The sequence below is a fragment of the Plectropomus leopardus genome, chromosome 18 (assembly GCF_026936395.1).
Source record: "Plectropomus leopardus strain MGB_pleo_1.0 chromosome 18, ASM2693639v1, whole genome shotgun sequence".
In the NCBI taxonomy this organism is placed as follows: Eukaryota; Metazoa; Chordata; class Actinopteri; order Perciformes; family Serranidae; genus Plectropomus; species Plectropomus leopardus.
In genome coordinates, this window is record NC_142193.1 from 11,210,551 (window position 1) to 11,237,675 (window position 27,125).

At 40.0% G+C, this 27,125-nt stretch overlaps 2 protein-coding genes across 4 annotated transcripts in view; one reads left to right on the forward strand and one right to left on the reverse strand.

The window, feature by feature from the left end:
- Positions 1-3: 3 nt before the first annotated feature.
- On the forward strand, positions 4-9,388 carry LOC121956950 (alpha-2,8-sialyltransferase 8E-like). 2 transcript variants are annotated; one of them, XM_088091357.1, is made up of 7 exons: positions 4-1,143; positions 5,014-5,088; positions 5,259-5,333; positions 5,719-5,863; positions 6,986-7,098; positions 7,238-7,330; positions 7,406-9,388. In XM_088091357.1, the coding sequence occupies exons 2-7, from the start codon at positions 5,018-5,020 to the stop codon at positions 7,866-7,868; spliced, it is 960 nt and encodes a 319-aa protein (XP_087947483.1). In that variant the 5' UTR covers positions 4-1,143; positions 5,014-5,017; the 3' UTR covers positions 7,869-9,388. The 2 variants fall into 2 exon arrangements, with proteins under 2 accessions (XP_087947483.1, XP_042361337.2); XM_042505403.2 differs by lacking the exon at positions 4-1,143 and adding an exon at positions 3,254-3,721.
- Positions 9,389-11,736: 2,348 nt separating this feature from the next.
- Positions 11,737-27,125, reverse strand: part of gjc1 (gap junction protein gamma 1) — a 52,232-nt gene continuing 36,843 nt past the window's right edge. Inside the window, exons 1-2 of one of the 2 annotated variants that reach the window (XM_088091009.1) lie at positions 25,901-26,164; positions 11,737-17,018 (exon numbers count right to left, since the gene is read on the reverse strand). In XM_088091009.1, the coding sequence (XP_087947135.1) occupies positions 15,507-16,964 (1,458 nt within the window). In that variant the 5' untranslated portion in view covers positions 16,965-17,018; positions 25,901-26,164 and the 3' untranslated portion in view covers positions 11,737-15,506. Of the gene's footprint in view, positions 17,019-25,900; positions 26,165-27,125 lie in introns of those variants that run through there. The other variant, XM_088091008.1, reaches the window with a different exon arrangement.

The window sequence follows — 27,125 nt, forward strand, 5'->3', positions numbered from 1 at the left end:
GTATCAAGACTTGGGTGGGTCCTGTGTCTGCCTTCCATACTGTCATCCAGAGAAATAATGTACAAGCTGTAGATGAAAACCAGTTTTATATTTGTGAATGTTTGCATGAGGCAAGAGGGAAAATTAAGTTAAAGTGAATAAATATTTATAAACAAAAAAAAAAATTAATATGTATTTAGTGGCTGGAGCGGACTTCAAAAGCTTTTCCCCAGAGGTCTCAGGTCCCATGACTTTAGCGTCTGTGAGCCACAAAGTGCTCAAAACCTGCCAAGATTTATGCAACACTTCTTTAAAAACCACACGTTTGGCTGAAGCACCATGACTGATTTATTATCATAATTTAGCATAATTATATGCATTCCTCTACACATTCTCTCCTTGCTTTACATTTGGTATCACAAATCCTCCAAGATGATTTCTGTGGTAACTGAGGAGCTTTTACCCTCAGTGAGATGTGTGAGGCCTTTCTGCTGTTTATGGCAATAATCCCATAACATAACAAAATAACATAATAACAGAGAGGCTGAATAAACTAGTTAAAGTGGGACAGAGAAGCAGAGTGGACTGGGATGGAGGGACTAATTGGACTGGTTACAGTAGGACAGAGAATCTCGGTGAACTGGTCACAGTGGGACAAAAAGGCTGAGAGGACAGTCTCTCAAACAGAAAAAGTAAAAAACCAGGTGATCATGAAAGCAGGAACAATCAGCAGGCAAAACCAGCAACAGGGAAAACACAAGGGAACACGAACAGGTGATTTGACAAAGAACAAAGAACGTGGGCAGGTGTGTGTAGGGAAACAGTAATTGGAGAAGTGATAGCAGGTGAGTAGGCTGCAGGATTAAAGAGAGACAGGTGAAACTAATTAGGGCGGGTCAGGCAACCAAAAAGGCGGGAAAACACACAAAGACAGGAAGTAAAACCGGACATGACAAATGAGGAGTGGAGAGGAAAACAGACAAAACATGAAATTGCCTACATTTACATAAAGGGAAACAGAAAACATGAAAAAACAAAGTCCAAAAGATAACAGACGAACCACAGAAAACCCAGCACTGTTGATATTATGCTTTGAGAGCAGACGTGCACAGAAGTTGGACCTTATGATGGACTTCCTGGTGCTCAAGACTCACATTCAGACAGGTGAGTACAAAACCACATTCATTGAAATGTAACTCTGGCCAGAGGAGAACATCACTGTTGCCAGGCAACATAATGTGTGTGTGTGTGTGTGTCTGTGTGTGTGTGTGTGTGTGCGCGCGCGTGTGTGTGCGTGTGTGTGTGTGCACTACACATGCAAATGCTATATGGTTCTCCTGATGCTTTAATGTTTTAATATAGTCAGTGATTTCTGTTCAATTCTGTAAGTTTTGATTGCATTATAATAGACAATTTAGTTGTTTAAATTGGTGGTTAATTGGAACAAACATTGAGCCCGTAATGCGTTGATGTAATTTAAAGCCTGACAGACTCAGATGATCTGTCATCATCACAAGCTGAAGTTCAGCTGTCACCGAATGAACTGCCAAAGTGACAAACAAAATGACACAGTGTGACATGAGTTGAAGTGGCATTTCTTCGGTCTACTGAGTTGTTCCTGCCAGTGACACAACATCAGCCCATGTGACTGTGCTGCTGCTTGCTTTCAAAGCTGCTTTGGATAAAGCTTGGAATAGTTCGAATAATTTGGCACTTCGTGTACTCTCTCTGACTGACTCCCTCAGCCAGTTTGTCTTCTTTTCAGCACATCTCAGAACAATGTTGGAAAAGGAGTAACACTGTTTATTAAAATACAGCCCAGAGGTTGCTACATACATTAAATACTGATACTGTAACATACAGGGACAAGTCTGGCTTTTTTTCTTTACATCAATAAGTCATTTTCGCCGACATATTATAAAAATATACTATGTCATATTTCACATTTTTTACAATTGGAAGGCAATTTCAAACACAATAACCATAAATATCCATACAGCTAATGATTTGTTAACAGAACTTGCTGTTTATTTATTTTACAAAAACATTGTTGAAAAAATTGTTTTCATATGAAACACCAGCTCAAACACAGTTTTGGAGTTTGCAGTTTAAAACCGGCTCCAAAAAGCAATACTCATACTGCAATACAAAAAAAAAAAAAGACTTTTACAAAAGGGTTGGTCTCACGTAGGCATTATTCCACAATTGGAGTAGCATGGCCACAGTATTCCAAAGCTACAAACAACCAGGCTTGATGGCAGCCTGGCATAAAAACCTTGGCACTGACACTTGCATCACACAAACAGTGTTTGGTCTCACTATATTATAGTAATGGCTTTAAACCTTTTCCATTACAAAGTGGTGATATTGCAGCCTTGTGTATCTAACACTGAACACGTAGCGCTGAGAAGACTTGACTGCCACAAGATTTTCAATAGAAAAGAAACACTACAGCTGGTTAAGGTGTTGCTGGATGCAGGTAGCATTGGCAATTGGTAACTACTACCAATAAAGGAAGCCCAGTAGAAGATACCACCAGGGGGCAGTCAACTACAAGGCAGACGAGACACCATACAGTGCTGAGCAGCCTTGTTCAATAGCCATGAAGAGCCAGAAAAGAGAAACTGAGAGGTTAAAGAGTAAGGTATAAAAACTGGATTGCTTGTGCACCTTAATAAAAACATTTTTTTTCTTTACTCAGGAAATTTCAGATGTTGTCTGAATAAAAATCCACCTGCTGTACTCACCTGTTTCTGAGCAGCAGCTATTGTTGCAAAGTTGTTAAAAAAACAGCAAACATATACAAACACACTGTCAAATGCAAAATCACAGCAACGTAGCACTGTGATTGACACTGGAGAGGAAGCAGACACAGAGCATGACTGACAGGACACAGCCTTTGGGAAGGTGATGTTCTCACTGTATTACAAAGTCACCACTTAAGGTGCTGCTACTGAATTGTGTTTCATTTTATCTGGATGGGGACACCTGTACAATGTAAATAAACCATAAATCAATTCATTAAATGCACCTTTGTTCTGGATGTAAAACTAAAAACAAAACACTAAAAGATTCTCATTATTCATTTTTTTCCATTTTGGTTATAAAATGGACAAATAAAATAACCATGTCGTTTATTTGTTTTTTTCAGGTTTAGTTTTGAAACGGAATAATCAAAGAATGATCCATAGACAGATTTGATTCATAAGATTAAGTTAATTTTCAGCTATAAGTATCTTGAGGATGTGTTTAAGTATAAGAAAGAAAGAATAACTCTATTATACTGAATACATAATAATAATAACAGTTTAAAAATAAAAATGAAAATCAAAAGATACTGACTCTTCAGTGCTTTTTGTCACACAAACTCAGCAAGCAATTTTAAGAACTTCTTGAGATGGTGAGAAGATGCGAGAGCCCAAAAGTTCACGTCTCTTTTTGCCACCTTCAACAAGAGCATGTATAAAGTGAGTCAGACCAGACTGACAGGAATAGAAGGAGGAGTAGTAGAAAAGAAAGAAAGGAGGGAGGTAAATCAGACATAAAACATCAGAGAGGCCAAATAGTCACGCTCTCTGGATACAGAGTGACAACAGAAGGTGAGGGAGCTAACAGGTGAAGGACTGCAAGAAAGTAGAGTTATGATGCAAAGGACAGTGAAGTCACTCTTCTTTTTGGTAATCTTTCTCATCTGTTTGGCGAGCATGCTGAGAACTCTCATCTGGTCCATGGTTGACAATAAGTAAGTGTGAGGCGATCTTTCCCAGCCACCTATGGGACATGTAACTGTCAGGAAGGTTTTTGTACTTTGTGTGCTGATGTGGAGTGTGACAAGACTGTAAGACAAGAGCAGTGTCAGATGCTGGTTGAACAGTGGATTATGGAGGGGAGCTTTTGTCACTTTTTTCTACACACTTTTAGTTTATTTGTTCTCAAGGATAAATTGTTTTCCACAGCAGCATATCACAGACATGTACACAGAAGACAAAGAAAGACATGGATTACCATTTCATACACCACAGATAACTTTAACTTTTAACTTTCAAATCAATTGTCTTGACAGTTTTTCTCCACCTCCACTCACGCTTTGCCAAAAGTTATCCTGAGTGTGAAATGACTTTGACATTTAGAAAAAGAGGCTGATGTAGATCTTTTTGCTTTTGTGTATGAGTGAATACTTCTCAAAAGGCACCATGTGTATCTGTGCTTCAATATCATGATTCACCACACAATACTACACAATCTCAGGAGGGAGATACTAACTTTTTGAAAATTAATTTTGGAAAACATCACTTCAATAACTGATTGGCTAATTTCTTTTCAAAGTGCGTAATTTTTTTCTTTTCTTGTACTACATTGTCGGTTCTATAGGAAACGAAGAATGTGTGGATGGAAATTTGAAAAAAAGTGAAAAGGATTTTTTTCTCAAGTGATGTGAACAACTGAATGTCACTCTTAAACATCTACTTTCCCATAAATTATACATTTTAAGTATAGAATGAAAACTGTGCTTTAACATGTGCATATTATTCCATTTAATATTTTCGCTCAATTCAATATTTATTTCTTTGTAGTGTTGTATTTGTTTACAATTAAAAGAGACATTTGTACATAGAAATTGTAAGTTATTGGCAATTTTTTAAAAAATATAACAGTAGGGTCCAGGCTTCTTTAAATATTAAATTAAATAAATCTGAGACAAGTAGAGGTAGTTTTGTACTGAATTAACATGTGTTCTCAAACTCAGTCAATGTAGAATTTTAAGGCAGCCTGGACACTAACATTTTTAATTTAAAACATATAGTATCCTTTGAGGATGTACATATATTACAAACACAAAGGAGGAACAATCTGCTCTCCGACATTATCTCTTTTATGATACTTCTTGTTTACCAACCACTTGTTTGACAGGTTTCATCAGAGTGTCATTGTTTCTGTGCCAACTTCTGGCTCAGACCCAGTGAGACCATATGTTTTATTTCCGGCATTGGCATTTTACTTGTCTGTCCTGTTTCTCTTCTTTTTGCTCCACAGCACCATGGCACCTTTCAAGCCACCTCACCGCAAGAAACAACACCCTGGGCCTGCTGAACTCTGTGAAGGCTGCAAGTGAGAGTACACACCATGACTACTTCTCCCTAAGTGACATGATTTTGTACGACTTCATCAGAGCAAGTCATGGCTGCACTGCAGAGATTTTACACCTGACTGTGTGCTTTTCTTTATGTGTGTGTGTGTGTGTGTGTGTGTGTGTGTGTGTGTGTGTGTGTGTGTCACAGGGTGGCCATTGAAAAAGTAAAAAATGTAACCTCTCAAACCTTGAAGAAGAACGAGTACAATTTCCAAAAATTAAGGTAACTTATGTTTGATTTATTTTATTTTAATGTCGTGGATATGCTGTACATCCAGTGTCCTTAGTCCAAGCAAGCAAGAATTGTATATACATTGTCTTGGTCCAGGAGTGGACAATCAGTATCATTTAAAAGGTAGTTCAAATAAACTGTACATCAAGCCATGCTTGGAGGGTCACGTGATCATCGGGCATTACTTGGCTGCAGCTGAGTCCATTTGCTTTCTGATATAGGATAAAAATAATTTAAAAATCATATTCATTTTACATTATGCATCACATGAGGAGTACCTCAGCTCTAACTGTATTTTGAAAATTATAAATCTCAGTCAGTGTCAACACTCTTGACTGTCTTGTATTTATTGAACAAAGACCTTGTGTTTCCCCAGATTACAGCTGAAAAGCCAGTGCAATGGCTCTGAGAAGGCCATCATTACTCAGGCCAACACTCCGCTGGGATCCAAAATTAGGTACGACGGGGAACAGTCGAGGACTCATGAGGTGAAATTGAAGACTTTTAACACCTTTGTAAAGGTATGTTTGTCCTTCATGAACAACATCACCATTAACACCAGCTGCCTGTTTGCTGTCTTGATTGTTCCTGAAATGTTTTTAATCTCACTACTTTGATCTGGCAAGTTCTGACAAAGATCACATGCCTATTCACATTCTGGCTCAAAAAAAAGCAAAATAATACAGAGCAGCCACATCTTAGCTGGGGACCTCTTGAGCTATGATCAAATGTTTTACCCCCTCTGCAGATTACAATTGTTTCATACAATAAAATGTGCCTTCAACATACACAATTTGGTCCCCTTTCACATTCTGGTAGTTGTAGGTTTTCTACCTCAGGAGCAAAAAGGAATACCATAGCCCTTTGCCTCTGTTTGGTAGCACCAATTTTAAGCACAGAGACAATCTAGTTTTATGCAAGGACCCTTTTTAAATTGGCGAAATGCTGTAAATGTATGGAGAATGATTCATAAGTTTCACTGCATCCACTGTCTGTGATCTCTGGTGTGATTTGTTGCATTTGTTGTATGGTTTTGTTGTTTGGTTAAGATAAATTTTAAATTGTTTTTCTTTTGGCAACAATGCCTAATCAAATCATCATCAAATTACAATAATATGCTAAGAAGAGGATTAAAATACAAATTCAAATAAAGAAAGTACAACTTTCAATTTATTTTGACTACTGACAAAAGCAGCACATGTTAAGATGACTCAACCTGTGAAGTTATTGAATGAATAAATGAATGGAATTTAATAATAAAGAAAACTGTGTTAAAGGCAGACGCAGATAAATATGATGCTAGACACAGATCATAATAGTTTCTTTCACTTCACTCAGAAAACAGTTCTTTTGCTGACTTTTACCTCAGCAGTGCTTGAAGTACTTTTCTTTTCAGAAACATAAAAATATTAATTATTGCACAAAATAAAACACAAACCTCTTAACTCACCAAGACATGAATAACATCCCTTTCTGCCACAAATCCAATTTCACTGATACTAGTCAAAAACTGATTCATTGTAAAGCCCTCTGAGGCACATTTTTATTTCTGATATTGGGCTATATACAGAAAGTTGAATTCAAAATTGATTTAAAATTAAAAAAAAAAACAAAAAAAAAACCTTTTCCATTGTTGATTTCAGGTGCGTCCATTTCAGCGTAAAACATATGAAACATGTGCTGTTGTTGGGAATGGCGGGATCCTGCGCGACAGCGGCTGTGGAGAGGAGATCAATTCAGCTCAGTTTGTTATCAGGTGAGAAAGGTGACCAACGTTGTGGACTGAAAGGCTGATGACAATCTTATTAAACAGAATTTAAGTGGTCTCTGTTGAAAATTCCCTTTAACCATTACTATTAACTATTTTAATTATGTCTTCATTTTCACTTGTTCAGGTGTAACCTACCTCCCTTGGACAACGGCTTTGAGGAAGATGTGGGCAACAAGACTGACCTGGTGACAGCAAACCCAAGCATCTTCGTACAGAGGTGAGCTAGAGTATTTAAAGGACCTCAATAATGTTCCTTTTGTCTTGTTGCTTGACATATGCTGTTTATTTTCAGGTATAACTCTTTAATGAAGCATCGCCGCTCTTTTGCCGAGAATCTGCGTATCTACGGCAACTCTCTGCTGCTTTGTCCCGCCTTCTCCTATGGCATAAACACTAATTTATGCCAACGGGCCGCCGACAGCGTTAAAGAGTTTAAAATTCCCATGCAGACTGTGTACTTAAATCCTGAATACCTTCTGAGTCTGGTCCGCTTCTGGAGCTCTCAGGGCCTAAAAGAACATCGGCAAAGCACCGGCTTAATGATGGTTAGCTTGGCGCTGGAACTCTGTGATGACGTGCATCTGTACGGGTTCTGGCCCTACAGTAATCACCCACATGTACTCTGCGCCCTGACTAACCACTACTACGATAACGTGATGCCTAAAAGAGGAGTCCACAGCATGTCGCAGGAGTTTGACCTCTTGTTGAAGCTGCACAGTCAGGGGGTGCTCAGGCTTCACCTGGAGGATTGTTGATGGGATAAAATGTAGTTTCCAGACCCAGGGAACGGACAGAGATACTGTTGTAGCCCATTCACTCATGAAGTCTTTTCTTGCAGCAACCTCTGAGGCAAAAAAATGTGGAAGTCTGAATGCATTTATATGCATTCAGACTTTTGGGAAGACTGCACTGAGTGTCTGTATAAGATTCATTTAACTTGCATGTATTAGTGTCTTTGTTTTCATTCATTTGATCAGTTTATTATTAAGAAGATTTATTATTTCTTGGTTTTGGGGTTTTTAGGATTCTGTGTTACGTAGTTTTAAGGTCAGTCTAGTCTTTGTTGGATACTTGTTTTCGTCATGTGATTTTCTATTTGCTGTTTTACCTCCTTGGAGCTCCTGCATTTTGGGTCCATGTGCTCCGCATCTCATAACAGCAACCTCCGAGACTGAAAAATGAAGCCGATGCAAAGTGCCAAAAATTGAATTTCATTGAATGACCACTTGAGGCAGGCTCCAGTGCAGAGTAGACCTTATAAATTTCCTTTGTGTTGTTACTTGACATCTGCTGTTTATATTCAGGTATGGGGCTCTAATGGGGCGTCGCCGTCCATTTGTGGAGAGTCTACGTAGCTATGGCAACTCACTGCTGCTCCTTCCTACCTTCTCCTATGGTCACAACACTCCTGTGTGCTTGCGTGCCGTCTACAGCATTGAGGACTTTAAAATTCCCATGCAGACTGTATTCTTAAATCATGAATACCTCCTGAGTCTGGTCCACTTCTGGAGCTCTCAGGGCCTAAAAGAACATCGGCAAAGCACCGGCTTAATGATGGTGTGCTGTAGGGTGAGCTTCCAAAGGAGAAAGTGATGTGGGAAGTCTAATCCTGATTCAATCTGATGGGAAACCCCTAAAATGGAGTAAACGTGTTTAAGTACCAAGTAGGCTGCCCTACATGCTCAAAACTTTCTGCACGCCTGTCCTCCACCACATGCAGCTGGTGCTCCTTTTATTTACTTTTGCCCCTGCCCCTCAGACAGCCTGAGTCAGTCACTGGCTCATGACATGGATTGAATGTGTCAAAGCGAAATGGATTTACAGAGAGTGCTGAGTTGACTCATGAGCAGCCAAACAATTTGCACTGTAATCAAAGTGCAACGATTATAAGACTGTAAACATAATGTAAATAAACTTATAGTGTATCTAAAATTATATTTATTACAACAATAGTTGGAGGCTGGGGGGAGATGTGTTTTTTTTAAATGAGGATCTTCTGTGAGGCCTCTGTTGGGAGTTTAATTTGTTTATACTTATTAATGAATGAAAGTTTAATGGATGACCAAAGGATCTTTTGCTTCTGTATCAAGACTTGGGTGGGTCCTGTGTCTGCCTTCCATACTGTCATCCAGAGAAATAATGTACAAGCTGTAGATGAAAACCAGTTTTATATTTGTGAATGTTTGCGTCTTTGTTTTTTGTTTGTTGGTAAACAGCATGAGGCAAGAGGGAAAATTAAGTTAAAGTGAATAAATATTTATAAACAAAAAAAAAATTAATATGTATTTAGTGGCTGGAGCGGACTTCAAAAGCTTTTCCCCAGAGGTCTCAGCTCCCATGACTTTAGCGTCTGTGAGCCACAAAGTGCTCAAAACCTGCCAAGATTTATGCAACACTTCTTTAAAAACCACACGTTTGGCTGAAGCACCATGACTGATTTATTATCATAATTTAGCATAATTATATGCATTCCTCTACACATTCTCTCCTTGCTTTACATTTGGCATCACAAATCCTCCAAGATGATTTCTGTGGTAACTGAGGAGCTTTTACCCTCAGTGAGATGTGTGAGGCCTTTCTGCTGTTTATGGCAATAATCCCATAACATAACAAAATAACATAATAACAGAGAGGCTGAATAAACTAGTTAAAGTGGGACAGAGAAGCAGAGTGGACTGGGATGGAGGGACTAATTGGACTGGTTAAAGTAGGACAGAGAATCTCGGTGAACTGGTCACAGTGGGACAAAAAGGCTGAGAGGACAGTCTCTCAAACAGAAAAAATAAAAAACCAGGTGATCATGAAAGCAGGAACAATCAGCAGGCAAAACCAGCAACAGGGAAAACACAAGGGAACACGAACAGGTGATTTGACAAAGAACAAAGAACGTGGGCAGGTGTGTGTAGGGAAACAGTAATTGGAGAAGTGATAGCAGGTGAGTAGGCTGCAGGATTAAAGAGAGACAGATGAAACTAATTAGGGCGGGTCAGGCAACCAAAAAGGCGGGAAAACACACAAAGACAGGAAGTAAAACCGGACATGACAAATGAGGAGTGGAGAGGAAAACAGACAAAACATGAAATTGCCTACATTTACATAAAGGGAAACAGAAAACATGAAAAAACAAAGTCCAAAAGATAACAGACGAACCACAGAAAACCCAGCACTGTTGATATTATGCTTTGAGAGCAGACGTGCAGAGAAGTTGGACCTTATGATGGACTTCCTGGTGCTCAAGACTCACATTCAGACAGGTGAGTACAAAACCACATTCATTGAAATGTAACTCTGGCCAGAGGAGAACATCACTGTTGCCAGGCAACATAATGTGTGTGTGTGTGTGTCTGTGTGTGTGTGTGTGTGTGTGTGTGTGTGTGTGTGTGTGTGTGTGTGTGTGTGTGTGTGTGTGTGTGTGTGTGTGTGTGTGTGTGTGTGTGTGCATGTGTGTTTGTGTGCACTATACATGCAATTGCTATATTGTTTTCATGTTGCTGTAATATACGTATGTTTGGCTGCAGCTGCTCTGTTGTGTTTTAATCTGTTACTGATTGACAAGTTATTTAACCCTTTGAAACCTGAGCATATTGGCTTGAGTTCTTTCAAAAACATAGGAAGAGGGCAATGAGCAACCACAGAAAAAAATAGATAAATAAATAAATAAAAAGAAGTAATAAAAAAGATTTTTTTTTAAAAATAATAACCTGGAAAATGGCGTAAAAATTCTAATAATTTTCTAACATAATTTCAAATATTCTATTAATCTAATTTTCCCTTTCTTTGTTTTCTCTTTAGACATTTGTCCCTAGCTTTTGTTTTAAAATATAATTTTCTAAATTTACTAATTTCTTGCAATGTGTGGATCATTTCTTACAAACTTGCTAATTGCCTTCCCCCCATGTTTTTGAAAGAAATCACACCAATTTGCTTAGGGTTCAAAGATTTAAATACTTGTGAAAAGGCTTCTGAAGGCAGCTCAAGAACAGTAATGTTGCTCTAGGTAGTAAACAGGTTAGCTTATGTCGCTTGATAATGTTTGTTACACCCACTGACTTTTTATACATCGTCAGTCATTTCTGTTCAATTCTGTAAGTTTTGCCATCTCATCTAGTTAATTATGTTTAACTGAGGAAGTATAACATAATTAATGCATTAATCTCATTTAAAGCCTCACAGATTCAGATATTCCCTGATCAGAATTGAAAGATCTTTTCTCTCATGATTCAATTCATGAGAAGCATCGAATGATCTGAGTATTTTGGTTCATTTTGGTGATTGCATTATAAAGGACAATTTAGTTGTTTAAATTGGTGGTTAATTGGAACAAACATTGAGCCCCTAATATGTTCATGTAATTTAAAGCCTGACAGGCTCAAATGATCTGTCATCATCACAAGCTGAAGTTCAACTGTCACCAAATGAACTGCCAAAGTGACAAACAAAATGACACAGTGTGACATGAGTTGAAGTGGCATTTCTTCGGTCTCCTGAGTTGTTCCTGCCAGTGACACAACATCAGCCCATGTGACTGTAATTCTCCTGATAGGACTGCAGAGACCCCCTTACTCTCCACCAATCACAACCAAACACAGATCTCGTACCAACAACAAGAACAAGACAACGCTCAGTGTTGACAATGACAAGCCGTTTATTTCTTGACGTTTTCTCTCAGCTCTGGAGCCCAAACCAAAGATGCGAACACTTTATTTAATATGCATTTATGATTTATTTTTTTTTAGGAAAATAGGTCTTTTGACATGCAAATGTTTTCATCAAACAATATGAAAAAAAATTCTGCCTGGGGATACCAGAGTGGCACTCAAAGAAAGGTACATTTTGCAAAAGGCATAGAAAAACACACAGTTACACAAATGTATGTATGAATCAGAGTTTGTACTGGTAATACGACTGGTTTTATTGTCACATCCCACATGGGTGACTATAAGAAACATGTACGGAAACACTACAGTCCTTCTGAGCACAGACATTGTTTTACAAAGACAGACAGATGCTGAGGGTGGACATTGTGGTATCCCTGATTAATAGACCCACAAAAGACTTCTAATACAGTGTGAGGTGCTTCCGCTTAATTCCTTCAGCTGCCAAATTTGAGGGATGGTTAAATGGCTCCAAACTCTGAGGTGTTTTTCCGCCCTATGGTTTTTAGGTGCTGAAATATATTTCAATTTCAAATGAAACATATTTAAAATTTAAATGATGTCGTGTCATGTCATCTTTTTGCCACCTTTAAAAGAAGTGAATTCCTGCACACTGTCAGTGCTTTATTTCTACTATTTTCAAGCTGAAAATCCTCAAATAGTTGATTTACTTACACAACAAATAAGCATCCCAGAAAGAAACTAACATGGAAATACTGATGAACTGGTAAATCTGAAGGTTTAGATGCTCCTTATGGGATGGGCCAACACCTCTTATTATTATCTTGCAAATGCATTGTCACCAAGGTCAAATTAGACACACCTTTACCCTAGGCTTGCCCTGTGTTTTTTAGTGTTTCTAATTACATTTTGGAGGGACATGGTTTTCTCAGGACAGTGATAATGTGCAGAGACTTTCATACAAGTAGTTGTAAAAGCCATCTCTGTCCAATAAGCACACTGTCTTTCCACTCTGTTCTCTCTTTTTTTTTCTCAGTCACACAATAGACAAAAGAGAACAGGGTGACACTAATACGTAACTGTGCCACAGGGTAACTCTCTTGACCTGGATAGCTGCTGAAATCCCTTTCTTTCCCCTGCAAACAGACAACTCTGAGTCACATAACCTACAATACTTTTAGAGATGTTAGGCAAAGCTGCCAGTTGTGCCGACTGAGCAGATGGGGTCTTTCACTTCTCTCATGGCACCCTCTCAAAATGCCTCTTCCTCACTCTCTGAAGTGCTCCCTCCTTTGATAGGAAGTCGCCCTCTAGTGGCTTCAGCTGGCTCTAACAGCAGAGCATCACCAGCTGCCTGTGCATTTATACTTTAGTGTTTTTCCCTTGACTTCAACAAAATACAGTAAATACTTTAGTTGAGAAACTTTGCAAACAGGGTAAGAAATAAACGAGGGCCAATTGGCCTCCATGGTCAGTGAGGAGACTGACACTAACTGGGAAAGTCTGAGTGAGTCACCTGTTGTTTATCGGGATAGAGTGGCGTCAGTGGAGCCAGTGTCACTCACTGACCTGGAGAACAGCTGACTGAAGTACTTGGTGATTTATGACTGTCTGCTGCTGGCTGGCTGGTTGAACAAACATGGAGCCAAATGATGAACAAACCAATCAGAAACACTCTCTCCCTGTTGTATTGTGCATTGTGTTTATGTGAAGAAAGCCACGTCACTATGTCCAGCCTCACAGCATTCGTTTATTTCACTTTTCTCTGGGAAAAACTCAGTTCTTTCAGACAAGATTGATTATATCAAGAAGATAATGTGACGACTGTTTGGATTTGCTCCCTCCCTAATTTACCGTCGTGAAATGAACTGCTGCTTGTTTGGAGAGCTGATGTGGGCAAAGCTTGGAATGGTTTGAATAATTTGGCACTTCATGTCCTCTCCCCGACTGACTCCCTCAGCCAGTTTGTCTTCTTTTCAGCACATCTCAGAACAATGTTGGAAAAGGAGTAACACTGTTTATTAAAATACAGCCCAGAGGTTGCTACATACATTAAATACTGATACTGTAACATACAGGGACAAGTCTGGCTTTTTTTCTTTACATCAATAAGTCATTTTCGCCGACATATTATAAAAATATACTATGTCATATTTCACATTTTTTACAATTGGAAGGCAATTTCAAACACAATAACCATAAATATCCATACAGCTAATGATTTGTTAACAGAACTTGCTCTTTATTTATTTTACAAAAACATTGTTGAAAAAAAGTGTTTTCATATGAAACACTGGCTCAAACACAGTTTTGGAGATTGCGGTTTAAAACCGGCTCCAAAAAGCAATACACATACTGCAATACAAAAAAAAAAGACTTTTACAAAAGGGTTGGTCTCACGTAGGCATTATTCCACAATTGGAGTAGCATGGCCACAGTATTCCAAAGCTACAAACAACCAGGCTTGATGGCAGCCTGGCATAAAAACCTTGGCACTGACACTTGCATCACACAAACAGTGTTTGGTCTCACTATATTATAGTAATGGCTTTAAACCTTTTCCATTACAAAGTGGTGATATTGCAGCCTTGTGTATCTAACACTGAACACATAGCGCTGAGAAGACTTGACTGCCACAAGATTTTCAATAGAAAAGAAACACTACAGCTGGTTAAGGTGTTGCTGGATGCAGGTAGCATTGGCAATTGGTAACTACTACCAATAAAGGAAGCCCAGTAGAAGATACCACCAGGGGGCAGTCAACTACAAGGCAGACGAGACACCATATAGTGCTGAGCAGCCTTGTTCAATAGCCATGAAGAGCCAGAAAAGAGAAACTGAGAGGTTAAAGAGTAAGGTATAAAAACTGGATTGCTTGTGCACCTTAATAAAAACATTTTTTTTCTTTACTCAGGAAATTTCAGATGTTGTCTGAATAAAAATCCACCTGCTGTACTCACCTGTTTCTGAGCAGCAGCTATTGTTGCAAAGTTGTTAAAAAAACAGCAAACATATACAAACACACTGTCAAATGCAAAATCACAGCAACGTAGCACTGTGATTGACACTGGAGAGGAAGCAGACACAGAGCATGACTGACAGGACACAGCCTTTGGGAAGGTGATGTTCTCACTGTATTACAAAGTCACCACTTAAGGTGCTGCTACTGAATTGTGTTTCATTTTATTGCATTTTACATTGTTATGATATAATAATGCCATTACAATATGGTAACATACCTTTAGCTTGCCAAAATATACTAATGACATGGCATTATTTTACCTTTGTAATATGACAATACTTTATTTTGATGTCCAAAGAATTAGGATGCCAATGTATTAACGGTGCTTATGCAGAAGAGCAGCCAGAAAATGAGCTAAACCAAATCTAGGATCAATCTGATTTGCAACAGAAGTCATTATCATTCAGTAATTTTCCAAAATTCAAATCCTTAAGAGAAGATGAATGGGAAGAAAACAGAAGCCAATAATCTGTTTCAGGACGTGAGGAGAACAAGACATGTAAACGACAGACTACAGTCAATAGTTTGTGTTGGTGTGATGTTTCAAGTTAAACAGTGACAGCCCAGACAAAACAAATTGTCAGCTGCAACATCACATTTTTTTTTACACACCTTAGTACACAAACACACATCTTCTCCAGCTTGCAGGATTCTTTAAGGCACTGTGGTGTTTAAATATCCAAGGAAGATTGCAACAACTTGTCATCCAGTTTCCAATATATACATGGTTTCAATATGTGTCACTGTTTCTGGGGTTAAATCCATACAGAGGGCTTGCCCTCTCCTGATTTGCTGCTGCTGCTGTTGCTGCTGCTACCTCCTCCACTGCTGCCTCCCTTCCCGTGTTTGAATCTATGCTTGCGCTCCTTCTGAGGCTGAGGCTGCGGCTGAGGTTGGGCCTGGATGATGTTACTTTGGGGCTTGTCGTCATGGTTGTCCCCAAGCTGTTCCTCTGCTCGATGCTGCTGACTGTATGCCTGGATGGCCGCTTCCAGTTGCTCATGAGCTTGCTGGATCATGTCTTTGTTCAACGCTACGCGGGCTTCCCCTCCAGTTGGAAAATTGTCCTCATTGCTACCAAATTGTTGTTGCTCCTCTTGGGCAATGTTTGCCCTGTTCTGCTTGCATGCCATCTTAGCATTGCTAAGGTCCGTGTAGGGCATCTGCTCTGGCTTTACCACAATGTTATAGCCGGGTGGAGCTGATGGGGTGTTCCACGAGAAGGGGTAACCTACGTAATCTGCAGCCCCATCTCCACCCACCCCTCCTTCAGAGCCTGCCTCTGGACCTGTCCCTGCTACTGAGCCCTCCACACCCCCGTTGTTGCCTAGCAATCCCAACTGGTACTCATCCTCCTGAGGTGGGCAGCGCCGACGGCGAAGAATGTCACAGATGGTGCCAATCCCTAAATGGAGCATCTCCCAAACATTGAGTGTGAGACAAAGGACAGTGACACCATACATGATGCGCAGGAAGATGGTCTTCTCTGTAGGCCGTGACACAAAGCAGTCAACACTGTGGGGACAAGGTTTCCCCGAGCACACAAACACAGGCATCACACGGAACCCATACAGCAAATACTGGCCTGCAAGAAAGCCTGCTTCCAGCAGTGTACGAGTCACCAGCTGCAAAACGTAAACCCGCATCAGCCCCTCATCTCTTATACGCTTGCGTCCATCATGCCGGATTTTGGGTCTAGGTGTGGGTTGCAGTGGATCCCGCGGCCTTTTAGGGGGCTCGATCTCTGGCACTTCATAGATCATGGGATCATCCTCCTGGTCCTCCTCGGTCTCCTCAATGCCACGGTGCTGCCGTGCTCCAAAGCAGATTTTCCTGGGCTTCCTGTGTGTGTAGCCCCCTCCTCCTGTTCTAACTGCAGCAGAACCAGCACCTCCTTTGGCTTCATCCAATCGTGCAATCTTGTTGACAGCATAGCCCATGTACATGAGAGAGGGCATCGCCACCAGGATGATCTGGAAGACCCAGAAGCGAACGTGAGATAGAGGGGCAAAGGCATCATAGCAGACATTCTCGCAGCCCGGCTGGCCCGAGTTGCAGACAAACTTGCTCTGTTCATCATAGTAGATGGACTCTCCCCCAACGGCAGTGAGAACGATGCGGAAGACGATGAGCACGGTGAGCCACAGCTTCCCCACGAAGGTGGAGTGGTTGTGGATCTCCTCCAGCAGCCGCGTGAGGAAGCTCCAGCTCATGGTGTCGCTGGACAGTGGGGCAGACAGTGTCCCTCTCTCACCTGTTCACAGACTCTGTAAAAGGTAAAGGAGGAGCAAAGGGGAAGACAAAAAAGAATAAGAAAGACATGAGCTCAAAATAAATGCTAATTTGAAAATGAAATAAAGCAAGATTTGTTCAGACTTTTCTAGACTTTTACCTCTGTGGCATTAATTTTGCAAATTCAGTAGCAAGATAGGAGATAGGAAAAGTGGTGACACAATAATTGCCTTAATTAAAATAAGTGTTCCTCTCTTAGCTCAGGCAATCAATATATCCTTAATTTGATCTGTTGCTTTTCACAGCACAAATGAACACACTCTGAACTCGGAGCTCTGTGCCACAGTGAGGTTGCTGTCAAGTTCGAGCTCTTTTAGGGAATTAGGAGACCGAGTGGAAAGAGGATATCGGTATTAAAAAATACCATCAAGCAGCACTGAGAAGGAGGCAAAATAATCCAAATAGGGAATTTGCTATCGCCAAATACACACTCACTTTATTTAACAGCCTATCTCTTTTTGAAGAATAAATCCTCTTAGTGAGCCTTCTTCTGTGTGAGGTGCAGTTTTCAGGATTGTATTAACTTGACTGGTTTGTTCTGGTTGGGAGGTAAATAGCATTGTGCATGTGCGTCTGTGCATTTGTGTGTGTTTGTGTGTGTGTGTGTGTGTGTGTGTGTGTGTGTGTGTGTGTGTGTGAGTGCAGTTGAGCACAGTTTAGGAAAAGGGACATGTTGCCTATGTAGGTTAGGTCTGGGCTCCAGGCAGTCCATCCAAACCAGCAGAATCAGCAGGTGGCCAGGCACAAACCATTGGAGCGGGGAGTCAGACAGCAGACCCACATTAGCTCAGGCAGTGGAGCTGAACCCAAACACTGCTGTCCCTCAGGGCAGCTTTGGGGGATGAGTATGACACCTCCACAGAACTTTACCCCTTATGAAGCCGCAACAGCGCATGGCTTATTGTCAGCTAGACTGAGAGAAAAATCCAACCATGGATACTAGCTTAGTTTGGGGTTTAAAGGGCTTCCAGAGACTATATCCTTACCAAGCAGGTTGGGAGCTTAGTCGGAGCAAGCCACAGCTACAGCGAGAGGGGAAATTTAGCTGGAGGAGACGAGCAGGAGCTCCCAGCCCTCTGCTTTGTGTCTCCAGTTGGAGCAGAGAGGGCGGGAATGTTTTGAAGAAGCCTTGCGATGAAACGTGTCATATTGATCACTCTGACCATATAAGGACATGTCTGGGACACAGGAGGTAGTTGTCAGGAACCCTTTGTGTGTATTACTCATGTACAGTAAGAGGCCATAAATGCGTACAATCAGACTAAGCAGCAGAGTCCTTGGGATAGTGCTAACTGTGAGCGTCTGTGACCAACATGTATGAGTAAGCAGCAAATGGCCAGAGCGGAGCAAAAGGCTGCCACAAGCACACAGAGTCATAGCGGTGTCCTTCCATGGTCGAGATCTGTCTGACTTTTCCCGTATGACATCATTGCAATTCTTTACATAACTCTTACTGTGCTGCACAGTTGTCCTTTGGATAATAATAACAAGAATTAGTCACAGACAAACAGTTGGCTCCAAAGGTTAAACTGCTTTGATTTAATTTAGTGATGAGGTGATTCAGATGTTTAATGTTTTTAGGCTAAAAATATTTCATTATTAGTGCTGTTTCTGTTATTTTTCTACTTCAACTTTCCACTGTAACTGTCTCCTCAGTGTTGGACTCTATAATTTTTTTTCATGACATTTGTATACTTATTTGAATATGAATCTAACTGAGTTAATGTTGTAGATTACAAACTAAACAACTGGGTCTGTTAAGTTTTACTAATATTTTGAAGGCAAACTTTTACAGTAAGAATATGTTGACACATATAACTCTTATTTAGTTGCAATTATATGTTGATTGTAGGTATGATGCAATATTTATTATTTTAATTTTGATTATGATGATGATAATAACAACCTGGTTCGAAACCGGGTCGGAAGGGGGTTCGGTCCGTGGGCGGGGGCCCTTCTGTGTGGAGTTAGCATGTTCTGCCGTGTCTGCGTGGGTTCTCTCCGGGGTCTCCGGCTTCCTCCCACAGTCCAAAGACATGCAGGTCAGGTTGATTGGTGAGTCTAAATTGCCCTTAGGTGTGACTGTGAGCATGAAAGGTTGTCTGTCTATATGTGTCGGCCCTGCGATAGTCTGGCGACCTGTCCAGGGTGTACCTCGCCTTCCGCCCGATGACAGCTGGGATTGGCTCCAGCCCCCCCGCGACCATTACGAGGACGAGCGGTTACGGAAAATGAATGAATGAATAAATGAATATTATTATTATTATTATTATTATTATTGTTGTTGTTGTTGTTGTTGTTGTTGTTGTTGTTGTTGTTGTTGTTGTTGTTGTTGTTGTTGTTGTTGTTGTTGTTGTTAATAATAATAATAATATTAATAATAATAAAAACTTAAAAAGATTAGATTGGGAGATTGGGAGATTAGATGAGAGATAATAATAGAGATAAAACACTAATATTATTAATTTTATAATAATAATAAGAGTTATTATTATTATTGTTATAAGAAAGATCAAGTCAGACTAAAAATATACATAAGAGGATAAATAAAATTAACATTAAAATAAGAGGATAATGCAAGTCTATAAAATGGGTTTTAAGAAGTGATTGTAATGTCTCTTGTTCCGCAAACAAAATATTTTCCAGTGCTATCATCAACAACATAATTATAGCAAAAATATCTTGAAATATCATGATTTTATTTTAGGGCCTTATTGCCCAACCCTGTTTCCTGCTCTGGAGGTTGCACTCGATCTAAACCACTTATCACATAGTGTACCTGTTCATGAAATGTTTAAAAGCAGGATTTCATTGTCTGGGGTACACTATTAGCTCACATGGAAATCTTTGAGATGTCCTGTGCAATATATAATAATTATATATTGCCCAGCCCAGAGTCAGGCTTTAATTTCATAATCTTACTCAAATAAAGCCAGTTTTAAAATAATTTCCAAAGAGGACAGTGTTGGGTGTGATGTAACAGGGACTCTATGCAGTTTTGTGGCCAGTGACCCAGCTGTTAACAGTCCTTGCACATTCATAAGATATAGAGGAACTTCCCTTGAGAAAACCTTGTTTTTACTTTATAGAGTTCTTGGGTAGTTTGTACACCAGGAACTGTCACACTCCCTCCTGGCCAGGAGAGACGCTCCAGCCCCGGCACATGGCTGCCTGAGCTGAATACTCCTGCTACCTCAGCCACATATAACCTGGCATTTTGCTTTCTCATCCAATTTATGTCTGCGGGAGCTAGTGGGGCAGTTAGGGGTAAGAAGCTGACTCTGTGCATCAAGTTACTGGGGTGAGTCAGCCTCTGCACAGACACAGCAGGCAGGCTTTCTGTCTGTTGCTGTGATGTAAACGATGAACAGCAAATTGGTGGAAATCATGTCACACATGAAAACATCAAAAAGCATACCAGACTTACTAAAGTTGGAAAGGGAAACAAGGAAAACTCCCTTCAGTGTAATTACTGAAGAATCTCACTGTGATTTTATACACTGTAATAAGGGACTACTGATGATCTTTTAATGGGATCAGTGGCTCTAGCCATCAGCCTGAAAGGTCATGACCCTGTAATCTCAGGTCATAAACTATCAGCCTCTGATACATCTGAGCCCGTGATATAGCTCAAAGCCCTACCAGAACAGTGCAAGGTCAAAGGTCAACAAGATCACTTCCTAAGGGGTGAACTATCCACATCACGACATCAGGCGCAGATTCAATTGGACAGTTACAAATACAGTAAGCGTCACTTGAGGGGTCCCCTCAGTCTCTGGTTTTCACCCCTCGATATCCACAGAGACTCATATCCATTTATAGCATACACACACACACATGCACGTGCAAACCCATTTTAAAGCAGAGCAGAGCCACAATGTCCCTGTACACAAACACACCATGACTATGATGAGCACTGCATCAGGGTTAGCTGAGGTGCTCCTCTTTCACATTACTGACTCATCATGTGGACACACCACTCCAGCTGGAGGGTCCCAGGCTTGGGTGGGACACCAGGGGAAATGAACCCTCCATGGGACAAACCCCCGATCCTTGCAGGTGACCACTTTAGGTGAACAAGGCTTGTTATTGTGTAACTGAAAGATGTGCTGTAACTGCATGCATCATCGCGGGGAGTCCTGTGCAGCAACAGGTGTGCCAGGTCAGGGTTTCTGCATATCACATTTCAGCAGCACCATCAGTTACTGTCTGTTGACATAAGAATAGCAACTTCAATACTAGAGCACACAGTTTACTTAAATATTTAATAAGTTGCACATTTGCACTTTATTAAATATTCAAGTGCATTGTGTGCTCCAGTATTTTCTTTCGGTGCACTCCTTGTGAGGTGGCCCATGGTTATTGCTGTGATTTGTCCACTCTTTGAGCACCGACCTCCGTCTGTGGAGGGGCTGAAGTGCAAAAGATTCCTCCAACTCAATAAAAATAACTAGTTTCATGATCTGTTCAAGCAGCAATTTGTTGTTGGAAATGCAAGGCAGCTGTATTAAAAAGACTAGTGTGCAACAAACAAAATAGTAATAAGAGTTAAAAAAAAATAATAATCATGATTAAAAAAAAAAAGTATAAATTTATGTAATATAGGTATTTCTATTGTGAATTTTCACCATCGTGTAGATGGACTGGACAATTTTTCATATGAAAATTTAGCCTACCATGCAATAGAATTTTGTATGTGTGGGACTGCAAATGTGCAATACAAAGGATTCAAAGACAACAATATGCTAGACAAGGCAGATGTCTATCCATGTTCAGCTGTTAAAAAAATGCACTTTTAGAAGAAAAGTGCACTCAGCAGAATGCAGATCTCCGCCAGGCGACTGCTTTCAGGCTGCAGCCACCAGAGCTGATCACAGCCGCTCTATATAATTCTTGTAATTTCAGCAGATGCGTCGCAGCGCGTTATAGAATCATCCCAAAAGCTAATAAAAATCAGATCGAGTTCTCCTGTTCACAGGTACCACATTATAAAATGAAATATAAGAAAAGGCCTACAACATAATCATGAGAATGATTATATTTACAACAGCTAAAACACAGCCACAAATCTGTGATCCAAGTCATCTATAACTCAACTTTGAACAGTACTAACTATTTCTGTAGGCTACAGCACAACAAAGTGAGAAAACAAAGAAATAAGTACAATTAAATAGATTAAAACAGACATAAAATAAATTGTTTAACTACAACAGACTACGTAAGCATTGTTTTTACTCAAGGCAATTGCCAGAAATGCCTTTTAGCTATGTAATTGTGTTGATGACTTGTAACCCCTGATGGCTAGATCAAAAGAGTGAGGAGTCAGCAGTCAATGGCGGTGAAATAGTCAATAAAATAGGTTCTTCAAAATATGTAAATCAAGGCAACCATGAGAGATCTTTCAGCATACAGTCACAGATGTGCACACAAAATCAGAGGCGTATTGATCCAGTAGTTTGGGAGATTAGCTGTGGACAGACAGATATCTATACACACACACACACACACACACACACACACACAGACGCATGACCATGATCCCCTCTGGGCTTAAAAGTTACAAAAAACAAATAAACACACAAAAAAATCTGTCTTTCTCTCTCTGCCTCCAAACTGTTTGTCTACATATTATATATTCCTGGTTGGCTTTTTGCAGATACATGAATAAACACACACACAAATATACACAAAGCCAGATTAATATTAATAAACACAGGCCAAGAGCAGTTTAGATAATGAACATAATTTAAATGGTGGGAGAGAAGCTCTAATGGGTGAATGTACGGCTATTAGCTTCATTTACCTCTAGATGAACTTAAATCAAGTGAAGCATACTAACATGTACATTTATAGACAAATGAAACATTAAACTGCTACCGCAAACTATTCTTGTACTTACTGTATTATCAAGATTATGTGTTCACTGTATGTAAAGTAGGTAAAGTTAATTTCCCAGTTATTTATTTCATAGTTTTGGCCGTGCTTCTCTGCTAATCTCACACATGTAAACATCTGTACAGAGGCAGCAGCCTCTATCCATCAGCTCACAGAACAGGTGCACTTTTCCCCCTGAAGAGTATGACTGTCAGCTCGGGCTTGGTGTTAACATCAGTCTGCTTCATCATCATGCTAAGATTGCATTATCCTGCTGCTACCTTTAAAACAATCCTCATGCTGACTTAACACTTATAGGTGATTATAATAGCTGCTTTGTTCATGGAGAGTGCTGCTTTATGGGGTCTGAAACTTTGACTCAGATGATATGAAAAAGATTGTCGTCATTGTCACGATGGCACAAAGCACATCCTTACATGACCACTGAATTTTACATTAAGCCCATGCGACTATAGCAGCAATGAGTGCTTCAAGTAGTAAACAGACTCTTGTGTTCATGTTAAACATATTAAACTTGCTTAAACCCATGTTTATTTTTGCAACAATTTCAGATGTCCTTTATAGCTGTTCCCTGCCTACACTTTCATTAAAAAAATAAAAACAGCAATGATAAAAGCTATAATTTGTTTTGTCATACTGATCATACTTAATATCTGTTTTCATATGCAGTAGTGGCTAATGGCCACATATGAGAGTATTAGGTTCATATTTTGCCTTTGTGCTGCCACAAGTTTTCATGCTGTAACTCTGTTTTTTATTTTGCTATAGCCTAATCAAGCAATGGCATGAATGTGAACAGGAGGCTACATTGAGTTATGAGAGTTGTGAAAATGTTTTCATTAAGAAAAACAGGAGCAAAAGCAACACTGACATTATAACGCTCACTCTTCAATGGTATTACCAAGATAAATCTGGGCTGCAATTTCTGTCAAATGTGCAAGTTTTTTGGAACAGTGGCAAGATGCTAGAAAAGATATACAATATATATCTATTTTGCATAATATGGACTAACAAGTAAAACAGATCTGGAGTCAGTAAACCCAGAAGGTTGTTTATCTACTCCACTAAACTACATTTATTGCTAAAACTGACCATAATCAACACTTGTCTGGCAGCAAACAAATTAAGGAAAAATAGAGGATGTCTAATTACACTGCTTGCTCCACAAATATCTCTCTTTCTGTGTGAAGAAGCTATATTTTTACATTTTATATTAACAGAAATCCTCAACGAAATTTTAAGCAGCAAAGATTCAGACCAAAGCCAGTCGCAGACTGGTGGAGTTTGAAGCTGTCTTTAGGATCAACAATAAAGTTCTGCTGTGTGTGTGTGTGGATTTGATATGCTGCTGGCTTGTAAAGATTAATCACATAGTATGAGAAATCTTTATTCTGAAAAACCGAACAATGTAGCTTATAATTAACTGGGATGAGATAAAATTTCTAGCACAATGACGCCTATTGTCCAAGAGCCAACAAGAGATACTTGGATGATTCTGGTTTCTATAAAATTATCTCATTAATTCCACAATATAGCCAGTCACTAGAAACACTTGTTTAAATGAAAAACACAATGAAAGCATCAGAGAGCTACAAGACAAATGTCTGGGACCTCTGAGCGTGTTCTGTTAGTGCCGATGCTCCTCTGACTTTCCTTATTTGAGGGTCATTGCCACAATGCCCTCTCCCTCTGTTCAGTCGGTGGCATCCTCAGGCTCCACTGCTGCCCTCTGAGCCTCCACCTTGTCCCAAACAGACTGCACAGATCAAACTAATCTGCTCTCACAGTTGCTGGCCAGACAGCTGTCCATGATATGTGGGTTAAATCGTGGGCCATGAGACCTCAAATAAAACCGACAAATTTATGTCACACAAAGGTTGCCGGCCTGTGATTTCACCACATGGAAGATCGACTGTCAGCAAATGCTCTGTTTAAGTAGCACAGGGGGCTTTTTTATATTGTGGCTCCCCTTCTCCTCCTCCAACGGCTATATAAGCTCCTTTGTTGGGCACTCTGAGATATTCAAATAAAAAAAAAAGAAAGAAAGAAAGAAAAAAATCTAGCATAGCTAAAAATGGATTTCTTATCAACTTTACTGGTTGTCTTTTTTTTTCTGAGCAGCGACTTTGTTCAAAAAGTCCCTGAAGTGATTAAAAACATGCATGCAAACAGTGACTTTGCTTTACCCGCACGGAAGGTTATCAGAGCTGCTAATCGCATCCATTTCATACACTAATCTCTACCACATTTTGTGGTGCTTGTATTTACGCAGACACAAACACAGACATGAAACCTACTTGCAGAGTGATCAATGCACATGGCCCTGACACACAAATAAACTATAAATTCCAGTGGTTTGAGTAGGCAGGACACCCCAATTTGGGCCTTTGGCTCATAAAATGTGGAGCGGAAGACACAAGTGAGAGATAAAAATAGAAACTTCTCAACATTGTGGTCAAACATGGACCTCGGCCTTTGAGAGAATCTCGAGAAGTCTTTGCTGAGATGGATGGATGAGCTCTTCTTCATTTTGCAAGAGGGAGGCGGGTTCGGAAGGAGCGTTTATCTCTCAGTATTCGTGGTAAACTAAAAATTCCCTCATTAACAGTGTCCGAAGGGAAGAAACACAACGGCAAACTGGTTCCATATGTTACAGGATGAATCTCTGAGGCAGGAGCAGTCTCTCTGTGTGCATCTGTGCATGCAGAAAATTAATACATGGAAATTGTCTTTTTGGTGATATTAAGTTCCCCTAAAGAATATGAAAAAGTCCAGATAGATATGTTATTGTAAATATTTGTCCTTTGATCAAGATGTTTCCTGATAGAACTGATTAATTACAAATGAAACAAAATTTCGTTTTCCATCACTTAAAGTCACTTTAAACTGATTAAATACAAAAAACGAGCATACACAGACAACAAACAAGCAGCAAAGTAAAGTGATGAAGCAGCATACTCACTCTACTCCTCTCCCAGACACCAGGTACTGTGTCCTTTGTCCCTCAACATTAGGCCCCTCATGTCTGTCTCCTCGTCCCTCTTAGCCTCCTTTACATACCCCTTAACCTTGGCTGACATCAAACAGCCCTGACCTAAAATCAACAATCCAGAAAACAAAAAAACTCAAAAACAAAAACACTCGGCTCTGCGGCCGCTCTGTCATGAAGAGCCTCAGTGTGTGTGCTTAACCAAGTGTGAGCTCTTCCTGAAAGAGAGAGGAATGAGGGAGGCAGAGCATCTTGTCTCTCTCCCCGTGGTACTCAGAATGGTCCTCACTTTACCCCCTCATCCCCTCTCAAACTGGGTCATGGTTGGGGGTGGGTGTGTGTCTGTATGTGTGGTGATGATGATGAGGAGGAGGTGGTGGGGTTTTAATACCCCTTGGAGGGGTGAAGGGAGGGGAAGTCTGACTGACAGACATTGATAGGGTGGAAGTGGTTTTGGAGGTAAAAGATACTCAACTCAGTGACTGTGTGAGACTTCAGGCCGTCCCTGAGGGGCTCTTAACGGGGCGTTCAGGTCAGGGTAAGAGTAACAATCAGACATCCGGCTTTTATGCTTTCATAACACTTTCATGGTGCATCTAATAGTGATTCTATTGTGTTAAAAGTGATTTTTTGAGTCCCAATTAAATACCTTGAAGCTTGTATTTTCTCTACATAGATACACATTTTGTTTGCAAAAAAGAAAGAAAACAAGCACATAATGCATGCTGAAGTAACCAAGTTCTGGTGTGTTTGTCCAAATGTGATTCTAGTAGGAACAAACTACCAATAAAAACATTACTGAGAAGATTTTCAGCCTCTATAAACAGAAAGCAGGAGATGTAACAGCAGCTACGCAAATAGAGATAAACCTTTGTAACATGTTTATCCTTTGCAGCCTTTTACAAGGAAGAAACAACAGAGTGGATGGGAAATCAACTCAAAGGCACTTGCTGTTTTTAGTCACTTTAATGCATCATCTGACCGGGCATGTAAGGATCCTCTCATTCAAGGTAGGTGTGCTAAATTAGTCAAGCAGGGAAGATGCCAAGAGGATACACCTCCAACTAGTTGATCTTAGTTTTATTGTTTGATGAATTTGCTTATTCCCCCGTTGATTTTAACCTGTTATATTTACCTATAATTATATTTTGGGGAGTGTTTGTTTTGGATTTTGGATTTTTTTTTTTTTGATGCAACA

Coding starts and splice junctions, on each gene's coding strand:
- LOC121956950 (XM_042505403.2), top strand. CDS start 3,621: ATGATGCAAAGGACAGTGAAGTCACTCTTCTTTTTGGTAATCTTTCTC. Junction 5,334..5,718: donor TACAATTTCCAAAAATTAAG/GTAACTTATGTT, acceptor GTGTTTCCCCAG/ATTACAGCTGAAAAGCCAGT. Junction 5,864..6,985: donor CTTTTAACACCTTTGTAAAG/GTATGTTTGTCC, acceptor TGTTGATTTCAG/GTGCGTCCATTTCAGCGTAA.